The sequence below is a fragment of the Drosophila miranda genome, chromosome XR (assembly GCF_003369915.1).
Source record: "Drosophila miranda strain MSH22 chromosome XR, D.miranda_PacBio2.1, whole genome shotgun sequence".
Taxonomy (NCBI): Eukaryota; Metazoa; Arthropoda; class Insecta; order Diptera; family Drosophilidae; genus Drosophila; species Drosophila miranda.
The window spans coordinates 32,535,377-32,554,315 of record NC_046674.1 but is presented as its reverse complement, the minus strand read 5'-3'; the positions used below and the strand labels follow the sequence as shown (position 1 = coordinate 32,554,315).

At 37.3% G+C, this 18,939-nt stretch overlaps 1 protein-coding gene and 2 long non-coding RNA genes across 4 annotated transcripts in view; 2 read left to right on the top strand and 1 right to left on the bottom strand.

Annotated features, from left to right (window-relative positions):
* The window catches only part of LOC117186430 (neuronal acetylcholine receptor subunit alpha-7), a 378,182-nt gene that overhangs the window by 91,056 nt on the left and 268,187 nt on the right, over window positions 1-18,939 (bottom strand). Inside the window, exons 11-13 of one of the 2 annotated variants that reach the window (XM_033387234.1) lie at window positions 13,562-13,671; window positions 6,889-7,043; window positions 6,663-6,779 (exon numbers count right to left, since the gene is read on the bottom strand). In XM_033387234.1, the coding sequence (XP_033243125.1) occupies window positions 6,663-6,779; window positions 6,889-7,043; window positions 13,562-13,671 (382 nt within the window). Of the gene's footprint in view, window positions 1-6,662; window positions 6,780-6,888; window positions 7,044-13,561; window positions 13,672-18,939 lie in introns of those variants that run through there. The other variant, XM_033387235.1, reaches the window with a different exon arrangement.
* Window positions 11,665-14,267, top strand: LOC117186439. Its single transcript, XR_004471514.1, has 3 exons — window positions 11,665-11,930; window positions 12,009-13,874; window positions 13,957-14,267. It is a non-coding gene; the product is annotated as an uncharacterized LOC117186439 (long non-coding RNA).
* LOC117186438 lies at window positions 16,348-17,187 on the top strand. The gene is made up of 3 exons (XR_004471513.1): window positions 16,348-16,577; window positions 16,639-16,903; window positions 17,015-17,187. It is a non-coding gene; the product is annotated as an uncharacterized LOC117186438 (long non-coding RNA).

Genomic DNA, 18,939 nt, shown 5'->3' with positions numbered 1-18,939 from the left:
CGCGTGCTCTAGCAGTTACCGCTTGACATAGTTGGAGAACAGACCCTTTTTGTCCCCAAAAAAGCTCGTTGTCTCAACATTTGGTGACCCCGACGTGATCGTTAATAACAATTTGGAAATAAACAATTATAAACTGTGAAAATCCACTAAACATAACTGTTCGAACGCGAAGCGGTTAGTTCCCATTTCGTCGCGCGTTTGCTCACAAGCACTTGCATACCAAAAAAATCAAACGGTTGGTTCTTCAATTCTTCTTTGTGCTTTGCTCGCTGCTGCCTGACGAAAATGGATGAGTCCAATGACATGCCGGAAAACAGGGTGTCTTTTTACAAACGAAAGGCACTCTCAATATACAACAAAGCCGTTTCACTTCGAGATACGATATTGAGTGATGAAAACAACCCAATCAATGAAGATGCGCTAAGTGTTCATTTAAAATTATTGGAAAAAATGTCCAACTCATTTAATGTTACTCATTCTAATTTAGAAGAGCTTGATGTGAACGAATCTGGCAGCGACCTAAGCAACAATTTTGAGGATTTTGCTATGGAAATCGACGTTCGTATTCGCTCAGCACTCCGCAGGACTACCCAGAATATGCCGCATCACTCAACGATACGACCCGAGCTCAACGTTACTGCCTCTGGAAATGTACGGTCACGATATCATATTCCTGACATTAAACTTCCCACTTTCCGTGGAGGTTATACTGAGTGGGCAGACTTTCACTCGATGTTTAGCACAGTTATAGATCAGGAGCCTGTTCTATCAAAGATTGAGAAGTTCCATCATCTGCGCTCATGTTTGGATGGACCTGCCTTGGAGGCTGTTCGCTCTTTGGAAGTATCGGAGAGCAATTATGATATTGCATTGGACATTTTAAACAATTGTTTCAATAATAAACGCTTAATCTTTCAGGCACACGTCGCTGAGATTCTGAGGCATGAGAAGGTTGAAGATGGGTCAACTACAAAGCTACGTACTTTATCGGACAAGCTTCATTCTCACATGAGGGCGCTTAGGTCGATGGGTACCATGGAGGAAATAGCAGGAAGCATCATCGTTCACTCCACATACAAGTATCTCGACTCTGATACCAGGACCAAATGGGAGGAGCTTTCGCCCCCTAATGTCATACCAACATGGGACCATTTTTCTGTTTTTTTTGAGAGGAGATGTCAAGCCATGGAGACCATGGATCAAGCTATGTTGATTCAAACCCATAGCAGTCAGGTTGGAAAACATAAACGAATCACTCATTCAAACACAGTTTTGTTGCTACAAATACAATTGTATTGGAAAGCGTATTCTGTGATAATAAAGGGCATAACATTTAGACCTGCACTCGCTTTGGAAACCTTTCGCCTTCTTTGCGTCTTAGAGAGGCAAGGAAGCTTAGAGTTTGCTTCAACTCTTTGAAGAAGGGACATCGGAATACCTCTTGCAGTTCAGGCTCTTGTCGCACATGCGGTGAAAAACATTATGCCCTTTTACATATCAACAATCCGCTGCCTACGTCAGTTATCACAGAACCTACGAACGCTTCTATGTCTCCTATTCAGTTAGACTCATGCTCAGGCCCCAATCTTCCAAGTTCTCTTGTTGCCGCTTCATCATCTTGCTCGCCTCCTGCTCAGAATCTTAGCTCAGACGTAGTGCTTGTAGCCACGACAGTCATTATGATAAAGAGTCGATTTAGTGATCTTCTTCATTGCCGGGCTCTTCTGGATTCAGGTTCTCAGATTAATTTAATAACCTCTCGCTTTGCTCAGAGGCTTCAGCTGAAACGAGCCAAAGGGTCGGTATCAATATCCGGTATCGGTGCTGATTCTGCATTTCACACGGAAGGTTCAGTTAATTTGGTCATTCGATCCAGGACTTCCGATTACTTCACGAGTCTCACAGCTCTCGTTGCTCCACGTATTACAGGAAACCAGCCAGCTTCTTCATTTGATGTATCCAAATGGGAAATGCCATCCAATGTCAGCCTTGCTGACCCACACTTCAACAAATCTGAGAGGGGACTTCCTGTAGTACAAAAAACCCGTCTCTGCTGGGTTGTCACAGGTGTAGGTCATTACTCCCACAGCTCAGTGCTCCTAGCTGCCTCTAGTTCGACGGAATTGAGTCAAACGCCTACCGTTGGCTTGGATGAGCTAGTGCGAATGTCCTGGGAAGTGGAAAACTGCCACGGTCCCGCTACAGAAGCAACAAAGGAGGAAATTGCTTGCGAGGAAAATTTTAAAAAACATTGCGGTCGGTTTCCAGGCGGCGAATACTGCGTTCAATTGCCTGAGTGACAGTCTTTTTGGAGATTCATATCAACAAGCCTATCGCAGATTCCTCAATCTAGAGCGCAAGCTGGTTCGCAAACCACTTCTCAAGGCCCAATACGCCGCATTTATAAAGGAATACGTCGATTTGAATCACATGTCCCCTGTCAAAGGTGACTGAGTTAAACAATACAAATTTTGTCTTTCTCATCACTGCGTCTTAAGAGAAGACAAAACTACCACAAAACTCCGAGTATTTTTCGACGGATCCGCTTGTACATCTACAGGATATTCCCTCAACGATGTATTGATGTCAAGCCCAACAATTCAGCCGAAGATAGTTAAGACTCTTCTTCGATTTCGTACAGTTCGTATAGCATTGATTGGTGACATTTGTAAAATTTATAGATGCGTCCGTGTATCGCCGCAAAATAATTTTCTGCATTGCAGTGTGGCGTGACTCACCTCTCGAGGAGCTAAGAACATTCAAGCTGGATACCGTGACCTATGGAACGAAACCAGCCGAATTTCTGGCCGTCCGTTCTATGCACCAACTAGCGGCAGACGAGAGTTCTTCATATCCAATTGGCTCTGAAGTTGTGCTGCGGGACTTTTACGTGAATGATTTGCTAACGGGGGAAGATTCTACAAATGAGGTGCTAGAAATAATTCGCCAGGTGTCAGGACTCTTAGCCAAAGGAAATTTAAAGACCAGGAAATGGTGTTCCAACGATACATCTTTAGTCGATCAAACACCTAGTGAAGATAGGGAAACATTTGTTAAATTTACTGATGTCAGCGATGTAACCAAGACGCTAGGTTTAGCATGGTATCCCACTTCGGATGAGATATTATTTTCATTCTGTCCCAATCGAGTCCCTTCGAAACCAACTAAGCGAGTCGTATTGTCAACTATTGCACGATTTTATGATCCACTCGGACTTATAGGGCCAGTTACTACCAAAGCAAAAATATTTCTACAGAAGCTGTGGAAAGAAAAGCTTCATTGGGGTGAAAGTCTGCCAGTCCCCTTACGCACAACTTGGATCAACTTTATTCAGCAGTTTGACTCTATGCAACAAATTTCTTTCCCGCGCCTATCGTTCCTATGAAGCAGCAACCTTGAAATGCTGGTGTGACTCCACAGTCGTTTTGGCTTGGATCAAGAATCAACCATCCAACTTCAATGTATTTTTCGCTAATAGACTTTCTGTTATTCAGGAACTCACATCTGGAATGTCTTGGCTGCACGTGCCAACTGATCTCAACCCTGCCGATATGCTTTCTCGAGGATCATTACCAGCTGAGCTCATCAATTCTCATCTTTGGAAGTATGGACCTACATACTTGACAGCCAGTAAGGATCAATGGCCAAGTACGCCTGCTCTTCCAGAGCCGGTTTTGTAGTCACGAAAAACCATACTAATTACAAACTGAGCGTCAAGATATTTGGTGGAAGAATTAAAGTTTGTAAATTCCTTCCCCAAAATGCAACGAATTTTTGCGTATGTATGCAAATTCATTCATCGACGAAAGTATGGAATAACTGTGGAGGACTTGCGTTTGGGAACCGAACTGCTTCTTCGTCTTACTCAGCAATCTCGTCTATCTACTGAAATAAGAGCCCTGGACATCAAGGCTTCAAGCTCGATCGCCTCGCTTTCTCCATTTTTAGATTTTTAGATTTTAGTCTAAAAAACTCTACCTTGGACTTCGAAGCACGGCATCTCATAATATTGCCCTGGAATCATTCCATCACTTCTGCTCTGATACGGCACTTGCACGAAAAACACCTTCACGCTGGACCCCAGTCGCTATTAGCCATCATTCGTCAAACGTACTGGCCCATCGGTGGCCGAAAGACCGTAGCACACGTAATCCAAAAGTGTGTCAGATGCTTGAGAGTGATGCTTTACAACGTCTGCGTTCCTCTCTGCTCTTCGCCGTTTTATTTGCAACCGTGGAAGACCGATTCGTATTTGGTCAGATAATGCCACAAATTTTGTTGGAGCGCGGAACGAACCAGCGGAACTTAAGTCGCTATTCCTAAGCGACAGTCATCAAGAGGCCGTGCATCAAGCTTGTCTCAACGATTGCATCGATTGGCGTTTCACTCCTCCTAGATCGCCACATTTTGGAACATCATCTTCGACTTGCCCTTGGATCCTCGCTTCTTGGATTTGATGAGCTGCGCACTCTCGCGTGCAATATCTGTGCAATCATTAATTCAAGTCTATGGTTTCCTCTTTCAGAGAACCCTGCAGATCTCGATGTACTCACGCCCAGCCATTTTCCGGTTGGCGCCCCTATCACAACCTTCTTGGAGCCGTACTTGGTTCATTTAAACGTCGATCACTTGGACCGTTGGCAGAAGGTCACACAGCTTCAGCAAATCTTTTGGTCTCGCTGGCGCCAATCTTATTTAACCAGTCTTCAAGAAAGAACGAAGTGGCGCACCCGGAATCCTGAGCTTCAATGATGAACAATGATGTCGTTCTTGTTAAGGACGAGAACTTCCCTACTCTGAAGTGGCCTCTGGCGAGAATCCTCGAGCTCATCCCAGGAGCTGATGGCGTATCTCGAGTCGCCTTAATCAGGATGGCTACAGGTGTTAACCGAAGAGCACTTGCAAAATTATGTCTATTGCCTCTGCGAGTTGAGGTGAAAGGCATGGATCCTTCCACGGGGGGAGTATGTTCGGGCGAAGCCCGAGTGTAAATTTTGTACCATCGTTCTATTGCCTATCAATTCACTTTCCTTTCCATTTTGGTCATTATACTAAACTAAAGTAACGTAAGCGTAGCTTTATCTATGCTCGCTCAGCAACATGCTCTCATTTAATCATCTAGTCTTTATCTATGCTCGCTCTTGTTATCTCTTATTTCGTATGCCGTCGCTAAGCCGTCAGCAGCTGCGCCTGCTCTAGCAGTTACCGCTTGATATAGTTGTAGAACAGACCCTTTTTGTCCCCAATCTATTACTTTGGCTCGAGATCGGCTCGCTTGCCTCATCCAAGTGTATCACTCTCTAATACTATTGTAAAAGGCTCTGGCATCTTCGGCCACCCTCAACACACAAATAACCTATAATAAAATTTATAACGTTTCGGAAATCATTACTTTGTGAAATTCTTGAACAGTCAGCGAAAAAGCTCGTTGTCTCAACAGAACATTTCTTAAGCCCCAAGTCTATCAGAAAAAGTTGGTTTGATGCCTAGTGTAACAGTGTAATTGTATAACGAGGGGAAACGTTGTGAGTTGCTGCAGCGACCGCAACTCTACATTTATACCCGATACATAGTCAGTATGGCTCTCCTCAGGCAGACGGCATTGCCATTGAACGACACGACAAAGAGTGCGTGCGAGAGAGACAGAAAATCAGTCTGAGCGTGACGTCGGGCGCTGCGTAGCCAGTGCAAATTGATTTGTTCCTTTTGGCTATAAAAATTATCTGATCTGATCCAGATTCAGCAATCTGATAGATATGGTCGTTATCTATGATTCTGCGTTTTTAGTTTTCTCGAATCTGCAATATTGTGCATGCAACAGATTTTCGTCTTTTGTGTGGGCGGAAGGGGGTGGGGCGAAATTTCGAGATATACGATTAATAGTGAAATCTAACAGAAGTGGGGATACTAAATTTGGTTACTCTAGCGTTAATAATCTCTGAGATTTGTGGATGCCCCAGATTTTCGTCCTTTGCGGGGGCGGAAGGGGGTGTGGCGAAATTTGGACACAAAACGGTCAAGGTCCGATATCACAGGAGTGTGGATACCAAATTTGGTTGCTCTGGCTCTTATAGGTTCTGAGATCCTTGAACTCATATTTTGCAATTGGCAAAACCGACCATGAAACCTGTGTGTTAGAGAGAGACAGAGCGAGAAAGAATGAAATTGTTTTCTTGATTCTGGCTATAATAATTATACGGCTATATAATTATAATTATATATCTGGTTCAGATTTTGCACTCTAGAAGATATGGTAATCCTCTACGCATCTTTGAATTTGTGGATGCCACAGATTTTCGCTCTTTGTGGAGGCGGAAGTGGGCTGGGCAAAGTTTTGAAATCTTTTCGTAACAGTGACATATCACAGAAGTCCGGATATAAAACGTCGTTGCTCTAGCTCTTATAGTCTTTGAGCACTAGGCACTGATAGGGACGAACAGACGGACGGACGGACAGACAGACAGGGCTCAGTGGACTTGGCTATTGATGCTGATCAAGAATATACTTTATGAGGTCGGAAACGATTCCTTCTGGACGTTACACACATCCATTTTCACCACAAATCTAATATACCCCAATACTCATTTTGAGTATCGGGTATAAAAAGAACCAAAAACCAAATTTCTGGCACATCAATATTTGACCTGTTGGTCAGTACTCACCTGTACATTGTCCTGTAATATGTTGGCTGGTGCGGCAATGTGGAACTGGCACATCGATGATTACAGCGAAAATCATCGTCTATATCAAGGACATTTGCAAGCAGCGACTTTGAGGACCTACATTGGCGTTGAAACGACATAATTTAGTTAGGAACTGACAAAGAAGAAATATCAAAGTATCAAAGTGTGGGGACAAGGGGAAACACTAGAAACAGTCGTCGGTTACCTTTCCTTGAGCTCAACATTTTGTATTTGTTGCTTTTTGTCGCCTGCTGTCGACGAGCCCGCTGAGGAGGGCGGTGGCGGACATTCGTATCCAACCTGTCCGGGTCTTTGCATGCGCAATATGCAAGGTAACCAATAAAGGAATATTACTCTTATCTGTGTGTGCGAGTTCGACAGAGAGACGGAGTGTTTGGGTAATGCGGTTAAAAATAATAGCAATAAGTATTTCAAAGGGTTTTCCAATTTTATCGATTTGTTTGATTTGAATTGATTTTTAGTTTATGATTCAGATTAATGTTAATGTCAGTATATTTTTGGTTTGGCGAAGTTTTTTATTATTTTGTTTCCGTAATTTTTGTTGTTGTAAAGACACAGTAGTGACAGCAGTTTTCGTTCCAGTTTTCGTTGATACGCATGATATGGTATTGAATGGACAGAATGAGAGTCATTTCAGTTTAAAGTTTTTGGATTAGTAGTATTTGGTTAATTGTTTTAGTGTTTATTTCGTTACGGTTTGTAAATTTGATTTTTTTTAGTTAGTACATTTTTTAGCACATTGGTCGGATATGGGATATATGTATTTTGTAATAATATATATGTATGTACATATAGCGTGTCAGTGTGGAACAGGATGGAATGGTTGGAAGTGATTGGGTTTCGCGTTGTTGCATGTCATTTATGTTGTCGGTTTTTACGAATGTCATTGATTTTTGTAAGTTTTTGGTGTTTTTTATGCAGGAAGTTACAGGGATAGGGAGAGGGACAAATAGACGGAGAGCGTGAGAGAAAGAAAGAGATACACAGAAAGACAGTTGAGGAAGCAGTTAAGTTGAGTTGTTAGCGTTGAGAGTAGTTGAGTTGCCGGTTAGCGTAGTTGTTGGTGGTTGTATTTGTAGTAGTTGGCCAGAGTTTTTGTTAGAAAAATAAGAATTTTGTGAGATTATTGGTGGTGTTATTGTTTTAATCAGGTAGGTAATTACGAGTATATGAAATAATATGGGGAAAGTTATATGACGAGTAAATGCAATTAGAATAATAAATATGATCGAAATTATTCTGATTTAATAATATTGAAAGCAAATTTACTATTTATTACTATTAGGAGCACAAAATGGTATTGTTAGTAAATCTCGACAGTATACTTTACTTTATATATTATATTAATTTGTATTTTATTATTTAGATTTATTTAGAAGTTTCAAGTCACTTTGTGCGAAAGAGGAGACATGGTTTGTAGGTTAGGTGCTTAGGGAAATTTCTTATTTTGATTTATTCTCCATATCGAGAAATGAATAGAAAATATAAAAGATGTGCGTTTACGAGTAAAATTATATTCCATATATGTATTTACATCTCTGGCGTTTAATTCATATTATTTTGCATACTGCTTCTGACTGACTTGGCCTGGATCATCAAAATTAACAATTTTTTTTGTACATATATCTAAATAGGGAGAAATTAAATTTGAGTAGAAAGAAAGAAATGAGAAAAATCTCTATTCAATATATGTATGTATTGGCTTTCGATGATCGGGTTTTCTATCCCAGTACTCAGATCGACAAAATAAGATAACAATACAATATACATAGAACAGAAAAATTAGCTATTGAATTTTATAGTGTTCCCAAAAACGGCAAAAAAACCTCCTGCAGCATATTTTATGGGACTTGCACGATAAAAATCGTTATATTTAATTAATATTATTGGAAAACGTGCTTGGGAATGCAATTTTTGGCTGTTGCATGTCTGTAAAATTTCGCGAACTGTTGTCGTTCTAAGGATGGGATTCAAAAGTACATATATTACGAATTTTCACGGATAATCTTGACTTTTTTAATAGCAATTAAATATTTTGAGACAGATATAATACTTAAAAAACACAGCACAAAAAAAGTTAATTCTGTTAGCCTCTTCTCCTAAAGAATCCAGTCATTCAGTAGAGTTGTATGTTGCTATTATATGGAAATTAACTTTAACGGCCACAAGAGATACAAAAAATTTCAGTAAATTATTATTAGTATACCATTGTAAGCCAACATACATACATATGTACAGCTGCGGTCATAGTAAAAGCCCTCCACTAATGACAATATCTACAAATCACTCAAACTACATATGTATTTTGTTTTCCACAAACAATACCGGAAACTGTTTTAAAGGTTAATAGCTGCTCTTACTTTTATGTTGAAGAATGAGCCTTTATTGGATGATTCTGTGTGACAAATGTGATTATACTAAGCGTAAACAAAAATATTAAAGACTTCGCATAAAGGCAATTAACGGTATAGAAAATTAAATACAGAATTCACAGTATTTCCCCAGCATTCATAAGCGAATGCAAACATGTGAACTTCCTAAATTTTGGCCAGATGGTTTTTCATCAACCGTGCTTTCGCAGTATCCTACTCAGTTCCTTTTGTATCTGCCAAATCTAGCTTTTTAATAGCTCATATTTCCGGTAATTTCTATTTAAAAAATCGATCTTTTTTGTCTGCATCGAAACCAATTTTGTTTTTTGAAATGAGTATCTAAAAAGCTATAATGAATTTTGCTAATGATATTACCACACAAACCATTATGCTACTCGAGCTACACTGTGGCTTCTATTTAAACTACATTCCTCCTTTCGTATTTCAAAATATAAGTAGTTTTACTTTTTTCACTGGAAAACATAAAAGTTTTCAAATTATTGTCATCTATGTCATATATTTTTTGGCAAACCGAAGGCGTGTATCCGAGCATTATTGAAAGATGTTTTTTTTGTAACTCAATCTTTCGTAATAAGTCTTTTAACATTACATTCACTAGTACCTCATTCTTACCTAATTTTGCTGTAGAAGATCTAAGATCATTTGACCCTTTGCCGCGACCCATTTCACAGAAACAAGATAGAGAAACGGCCGCTTAGTTTAAATTATATGAGCACTCAAAATTAAAAATAGTTTCAGTGCGCCAAAATGTATTCAACTTTTATTCGCATACTGCATCTTTCAGGTGGAAAAACATGTCACTCATGTAAGTTATACCTTCTATGAGGTTTATTGTATGATTTTTGTGGTATCTTTTATTATACATATGTATTCATTTTTAGTAATACTCAGTATAAAAATGGTCCGTTGCATAGACCGTTCTAAAGATAAACTTATTTTCCAAACAATCTAATTTTTGGGCTGTTTTTTAACTTAGACTTGAATGTACAAAAATATATTCGGTATTTTTCCCGATATTTGTTTTTTGTATATGTTCTTTGAATATTTTTTTACCTAAGTTTTAACAAGAATTCTGCAATTTTGAGTTGTTATATTCTAGATCGATTTAAGGGACGCAAACCTGCACGAAAAACGGACCAAAAAGTGCTGTATAAAGGTATAAAATCCCATACAAAATCATATTTTTACCGATTTTCGTGCGAGGCTGTGTCAGTTTAAACGACCTAGAAGCGGGACGGCTTCTGGAAAATAAAGAAAATATGTTTGCAAAGACAAATAAATAAAAAAACTAATAAATGAGATCCATATACGAATACATCCATATATGTACATATTTCATATATTAGACATTTGAGACACAAAAATAAGTCGGCAAATAATTATTCGTTGGAGACATAAAGTTTATTAGATTTTATTTGCAAAGTGGGAAATACAAAAATATAAAATTGGACAATGTTTAATGTCCTAAAAATAGACATTTGCTTTTCTTCTGGTTTGGAAACAAGAAATAGTCACTCGGGACTAAATCCGGAGAATAGGGCGGGTGAGGGAGCGATTCGTAGCCTAATTCATGGAATTGAAACTGTTGCATTATCCTGCTGAAAAAGACCTTTCTTCATGGCGGATGTTTCTTTTTTAAATTCTCATTAAATCGACCTAATAAGATTCCATAATTGTTTTACCATTTCGAAGGTAGTCAATGTGAATAATATCGCTTGGCCTTCTTTGGCGCATAATTACCTTGAGAAACCCACTGTGTCGTGGTGGATCCATGTATCATCAACTGTTACGAAACGGCGGAAAATCAAATCGCCAAACACTACTGCGTAGTAGTCACAGGATTACGTTTGTGGTCGATCGTGAGCACACGTGGCACCCACATTGCGGAAAGCTTTCTCAAACCCAAGTGAACAATCAAAATGGAAACCACTGACCCCATTGGTTATGCCCACGACTATGGCTTCCACAATCTTCCGCAATTAGAATCTCCGATCGTGAATTATTTCAATATTTCTGGTTGTACGTTAGAAATTTTTCGTGCTTGAACGGCCACACCGAAATTCAGAAAAACCACTTTTGTATTGAAATTTTTGGATTGAATTCCCATAGTATTCCTCAAACTTAGCCTTGGTTACAGTGTTGGTTTTTTTCCACAAAAAATAATGCACACGAAATTCACTTCTTTTCCACCTTGTCTTCAAATAGCGAGGAAGTCTACTTCCTTCAATGGCTGTAATATACTAACGAAATAGTGCATCTTCTTCAAGTTTTGACAAAAATCAGCTGAAAAATGAATTTTTGCAGAAGCAGTGTTGTCCTATTAACCTACTTATTGAACTTCCCTCGTATTACACAAATACGTTTTCTGGAGACAAGAAATTGTCGTGTTTCATTAACAAATAATCAATATATAAAAACAAAATATTAAATCAAAATAGGCAAGTTATGTAAAAAGATATATGCAGCTATCTAATTAAAGAAAATCATGATCCTGTTCAGTTAAGCAGCAGTGTATATATTTTTTTGCACAGTTTTCCACAATTTTAAGAGCGAGAATAACGCTTTGAATTAACGGAACGGTGTTATTTAGGTCAGCTAAAATCCGAATTTATACGGAATGTTAATCCAGATTACACAATTTTACCCAAAGAGAAAACTTGTTAGGATTCCATTATAACTGCGATTATTTCGACCGCAACTGTACTCGGATGCATGTATGTATGTACATATGTCTAGTAAGCTACGTGTACGTGTGATTGTCGGCGAGCTTTTGCGTGCAGGTTTTGTACAATTCATACATACATACATATATGCATGCACATATGTGTGTAAGGTATAATTAATATATGTATTTACTTTTCGGAACGTCAATTTGTTATTAATGATCTTTTTCTTTCCTCAATGTGCGTAGATTGATTGTGTGCGGCTTCAATATATGTAAATACATACATATGTGTGTATATATGTAAGTATGTATGTACAATACATATTGGATATTTTGCTTTACTCGTCAGCGGGTGGAGTGCGTTGTAGTAGTGGAGAGGAGTGCAGTGTAGTGTAGTGGAATGGAGTTCGTATTTGTGCGGAGCTCTGCATGAACTAATCAACACTTTGACAATGGATACATAGCTAAAGAATGAAATCGTAGCTTCGGCGTGTAACTCTTCTCAGATAATTCATATTTCAGTTATCTAACATACATAAGTATATTCATAGCACAGGCTACCAGTGATTCTGCTGCAGGTTTGCACAGTACGGTAAATCTAAGTACCAAAGACTATACCTAAAATTCGTGTTTGTATTTTGAAACGATTAGGAGCTTAGGGAACTATCTTGTAGTACCGAATCTTGTCAAAAGACCCTCTTTTATATAAATATTCGTTCGCCCATGCTAAGAGAAAAAAAACGTAGTCTGCACACTCGAAAAATTGTCACTAATGTATGAATGGTCTCTTCTGAATACACACAAACAAAAATTAAAAAATTTTGATAATTGGGCAACGATTTTATTTTAAATATGTACAAATGGTGAATGTCTTCAATTCTGTAATTCTGTTAAGACCAACTAAAAAGGACCATTTTGATGTTCTAATAAATCTTCATAAAATTTAATTTTCCTTCAAAATTTTTTTAATGGAATTGCGCAAATACCACATCTATTCTTTAAAAACGTATTATGCAGTATGCATATCTTAGAAAAGCATATTAACATTAGAAATGTCAGTGTGGGCCTGTCCCAAAAAGGAAGTTTGATTTTTTGTAATATTAGATACGAGCATATGTGTGTACATATGGATGTGTAAGTATGTATGATGGTAGGCCGATGCTGAAAATTCATGTATATAAAATGTACATCAACAATTTAGAATCACAGTAGGTTCTTGTTTTGGCGCATCAGAACTTTAATTGATAATCTGATTATGAACATTTAATTTTTCCCGGAACGAAGCTAATTTCAGAACGAGCATATCTTGTTTCTAATTGAACTCTTAATGTAACAGAATACAAATTTGAAATGTTCGTTTGTAATCATAGTGACGTGAAAATATTCGGTAGGATTGGATCCATGCATGGCTCTAATTTGGACCATTTAAACAGATCACTGAAAAATATAAAAAAATATTTGCATACATATGCATGAAAATGAGTACACTCGTTCTGTGCCAAAAAATGTCGTTTCCTGTGCGTTCATGCAGAGCACATTATCGCAAAAATATTTACATGTGTATGTGTTTATATTGCTAATACATTGGAAAATTTATTGGACAAAAAAAGTGTATGAATCAAATGATAGATATAAATATGCATACATACTATATGTTTGTATGCATAAACCTCAGATGAATAAATGATATATAAAGTAATTAGTATTTCTCGAAAACTAAAACTCGACAATGGAACTTGATTTTTTTTTATAAAATAAGTAAGTAGTTAGTTTTGTTAATTTGAATATATAAACATTACCCATTCACTCATTTCATGCGTATCTGGATTTCTATGATGATAATTGAGGATAAGTATGGTTGACACAACTGATGAGGCCACCATAAACATAATGCAATTGAAATAAGTTCCTAGAAGGACACAAAAATTACACAAACATTGTGGTAATTGTTCGATTCGCTTTGTGATTTTTCTTCTTTTTTTCTTAGCCTAGTCCCCAATCGATATCGATGACTGGAGGATAACGGACTGTTCCTCCATTGCTTCCTAACCGCACCTGCTGATGCATGTATGTATGTACATATGTACATATGTAGTACAGTAATGCATACACGTAAGTACAGTAACATCTGCATTTACTTCTGCTGGTTGGTATCTGTCTGCGCTTTATTGTGTTAATGTATGTCTTTTTATAGGGTTTCAACAAAAATGAAGCACCCTCTTCTATCGTCCGGTATATGTAAGGTTATGGTATAAATTAATTTTCATAATTATGTATATTTTAGTTTATTGTAAAATTTGAAAGACACTGAAGTAATATAGTTACTAAATGGTTAGCCTTGCATGTTCATATGTGTGTGTTCGCGTAATTGTGTGTATACTCGGATTGTGTCTCAGTTTTTAAGAAAGTCCACTTGAGTGTGTTTTTGAGGAGGGTAGAAAAAAGGTAAGAAAAGGGTGCAATTCTGTTTTCTTGTTATAAAAGAGCACGAGTATAAGAGAAAGAGAGGAGAAAAACAATAAATTAAGTTAAGCTGTTAAGTAAGCGAATGTTTTGTTATTTTACAATATAATTCGCTTCAGTTTAATATACAATAATATTTGTAGCCCTAAGCTTAATGAGTCCAACATACAGTCCTACGGTCCACAGGCGGCCTTGCGCAATTCAAATTTGTGGCTCATTTCATAACGATCCCAGGTCCGCCGTTGGCGCTGGGGTGAAAGGTTTGGTTTTGAACTGAGCCGCGCATTTGGGTAGCTAGGTTTTTTGTCGTCCTCCCACTATTGAAAGCGTGAGGTGACGACACACCTCACCTTCTTAATTTCTAGACAATCGACTAGTTGTTTTACCTGCTTTTACGTCATTTGTTTTAGTGTACAACCAATTATCCGCAATCATCATTTTTGTTTAAAAATCGAGATCTAATCTAAAATTTTCTCCATTTTTGAGCAGTAAATTTTTTAAGACGTTTTCTATGGTGGTGTATAGAGGTTGTTTTGGTATCACAATGGTTATGTTTTTGTTGTGGGTTTTGATGTTTTTGTTCATTTAAGTTGAATTTGGATTTGAGAGGCTATTTTTAAAGGGTCGATCTTTTTAGAAAGTTTTTATTTTATTTGTTTGATTTAAGTGGCCTGGGTTGTTTATTGTTAATATTAAAGCTCATTTATTTATGATATGCACAGTGATGCAGAAAATGCTTTGCGTTTAAAAAATCAGGAAATCAAACCATTAAAGTATAATGGAAAACTATACACAGAGTTAAAGCTTTGGTAGGGATAGTAAAACTCGTCTCAGATCTTAAGGTGTTGACTTTCATCGAACATTAGGTTGGAAATTTGGTTTCAGAGATATTTATGCACTAAATACAACATATAAATATATGAATTTGATAAATGTATATATGCATATTAGTTTAAGTCAATTTGATGTTTAATGTATATCTTGATACTGAAAGAAGTCAACTGAATATCGTGATGAGCATATGGTATGAGTTTTTTTTTTGAATAACGAAATCAAATTCCTATCGGTATTTATCGCTTTAATGAGCTAAAGGTTTTTGTAACATCATTATTAACATATGCGTTGAAAAATAATGTGGACAAATTGATTTTTGATTGATAGTACTTTCGTTGTGAGAAGTATAAACCGAAAGATATGAATGTTTTGAGCAAGCAATTAAGTATGTCTATTTGTTTCAAACCCAAAATCACTGCGGTTAGTGTCATCCAGTGGGACAGTATCTTATTTTAAGTTTGTAAATGGCTCTACAAAATATGTTGCTTGGGGCACACACGCTAACCCTATCGCATTAGTTGCATGGAACACTCTAAGCCTTTTAAGTATGAATATTGGAGCTCTTCTGAGTACGGCCGCTAGTCTAACGCAAAAATGAATGCACTCGGAAGAGCAATACATGTTGTTTATAGTACCGATAGACTAGTGTATATACAAGAATGAATAGAGTTACGTTGGCTTACACATACATATATGTATGTACATATGTGGGTATGCATATCGTGTATTTTATTTACAAGTAAAGGAAACAAACAATAGTCTGCTACGTATAATTGCTAATCTGATGTACATACATTAGGTTTTGGTTCGGAGTACAAGTATGTAGGAAAAAATGGAAATGCCTGTAGTTGGTGGTTGGAACTTCAAAAACACGTCAAAAGTAGCAACAAAATAGTAATGCTAACAGTATATAAACTCTACCACACTACGTCGCGACTAAAAACGAAATCAGAAATATTTTGGGAAACGAAAATATAATGAATCATCTGAAACAGCATCATCCCAAAAGAAAGAACAAAAAAAAATCAATAATATGACTAATATCTATGTAAATTGATGTGCCCCTAAGTCTGTTGAGTGAAAACCTCGAATTCGAGTGAGAAATAGACCATCGTTTTTTTTTAGCTATTGACTAGTGTAAGTAGGTGTCTAGCTGAATCGCTATCCGTAATCATTCCTCTTAAAAAGTTGTTCGATATCTGGTAGTTTGAGGACCAATCCAATGTTTTATATTTTATTATTAAAGAATTTCATGTCAAATTTATTAAAACTAAAAAACGTACACTAGGTTAAAAAAGGGCACGCATTAATTTTGTAGTAGTTCAAAACAGAAAATAATTCGGTCCCGTCAATAAAAGAGTTTTCACTTCAGTTATGTATGTATATATCTTGCGACGACGACAGTAGAACGATATTTTTGTTCTGTATTGTGAGAAAGTTTGAAGATCAAAGGATCAAGCGTAATGTGTACTGTTAACTGGCGAATATCCATTTTATATTAAATGCAAAAAATTGAAAGTAAATAATAACGTTAACCGATCCCTAACTCCTAATTTTGATCGAACTTTTGATCCACCAGACTTCAAGTGACTGCAGGACGGAGATAGCATAATAAACCATGATAAATTTGTGTTTGCAGACTTATCCCCAGTGCCAGCAGTCAAAGAGCAGTGTCATTTATTTGTGGCAGAAACGATGTTTACCCAGTCTAGCTAAATTGTAATTTTAAAGTATAATTAATTTGTTCCTCTTCTCAAAGACCTCTTGCCAGTCGGAATTCGGATGCAAGTTTTACAATATGTATTGCGGGTGCCGGGTATTTCGCGCACTCGCTCACATATTTGGTATGCTGTGGTATTAACCAAGAAAATAGAAAATTTACATCTACAACTTAATACTTTTATATGTTGTTTGTTAGCATCTTTAATAAGTATCAAATTCTCTAATGATTTCAGCAATAATAAAAAGCCAATCCAAGCAGACCGACCTAAAATAAGAGCGACTGGCTTTTCCACGCAATTTCAAAAAATGTATGGGCGTCATTCATCACACTATTTTATTTTGTCTTTGGTATTACGTATGTGATGTGGGCCAAATACACAAATATAAACCTAATGTATTAAGGAAACCCTGATCGGCCGCGTTGCATGTGTAGCAGCTGAAAAATTATTTTATTTAGAAGGCAACAGATGGAACAGAAACGGAAGCCATTAGTGCCGCAAACTTTTACTTGAATTAATATTTACTAATTTTACTTTCTTTTTAATGTGGTACTTATGCAGATAACAATTCCGATATTGCTACATTTTTTCAACTTTGCTACTCTGCTCCTTTTAATAAAATGCCCTCTATTCTCGCGTCACTTATCGACTATTAAACTTTATGCGGATTTTCTTTGCGTGCATCTCTTAAAACTGTTCAACATCTCTCTCGAGCTTCGTGATTTCCCCACCGTCTGGAAAGAATCTTACATAATTCCTATTCATAAAAAGGGGTCTAAATGTCTCAAGCTACCGTTGTATCTTCAATTTATCAGCCATTCCTAAACTCTTCGAAACAATTATTACTTCTCAGCTCCAACACTTTTGTAGTTCCCTGTTATCAGAATCACAGCACGGATTTTTAAAAAGTAGCTCAGTTTCGTCTAACCTCCTTGAATTTTCCTCCTAAGTAACTGCCAGATTTTCAAAACAATGTCAAACTGACGTAGTTTATACTGATTTTAGTAAAGCTTTCGACTCAGTTAATCACAATTTCCTTCTTCTTCTTCTTCTGGACTAATACGTAACTTTGCAATCGTTCTCAGCGTGTCTTCTTCCAATCTTCTCTTTCTAAACCAGTTTTTCTCTCTTCGGGTGTGCCGTAAGGTAGCCATCTCGGGCCCTTATTATTTAACATCTTTATCAATGATCTTCCCCAAGTTTTAACTAATTCACGAGTCCTAATGTATGCTGATGTATGCTGATGGAAGCTATGTTTTTCCTACAGCGATCCGGTGTCCCCGTTATTTCTTCAATCGGATCTCGACGCTCTCAACAATTGGTCTTTAATTAACGCTCTTCCTCTTAACATTTCCAAATGTAACGTCAAGACCTTCCCTCGCAACAAGCCTACCTTTCTGACTTCACAATTAATAACATTTCCTTGGAACGCCTGTACAAAGTTAATGACTTAGGCATTATCTTCTTACATAACATATGTTTTAGTTCTCATATATCCGCTATTTCGAATAAAGCCAACTGAGTCCTTGGCTTTATCAAAAGAGGGTCGAAAGAATTTTCCATACCACTAAACTACTCTACGTTTCTCTTGTATGACCTATCTTGGAATATGGTTCCTGTATCTGGTCTCCCCATTACCAAAAATATCAAGATATGCTTGAGTCCGTTCAAAAACAATTCTTCGGTCTTAATTAGGACCCCTCTCGTCTTCCTTCTTATGAGAGTGTATGTAAATAAACAAAATGTATTTTTTTTTTTTTTTGATATGTGCATACATATGTATGTATATTTATCAGCCATTTTCTAGGAGCCGAGCTGCTTCCAGTTCGACTACAAACCCAAACTAGAGAATATATTTCTTTCCCTAAAACTGCCTGAATATAACCTATACCTGTACGATTTTTATATGTGGTCTCAACAACCTCATTTTTAGGTTAATTGAAGTCTGGTGGAACACGACCGTACATATGTATATCCATACTCTGTGCCGTGCATATGTTGAATGTCCATATCGATGAAGTTCGAGAAGGCATATCAACGCCAACAAACAGACGACTTAAAAAGTTTGTAGAGAAAGGAAGATAAAAATAGTAAAGATAGCAGAAAAAAAAAAAAAAACTAGGAGTATTTTCCCATAGTTCTACATAGGACACAGATGT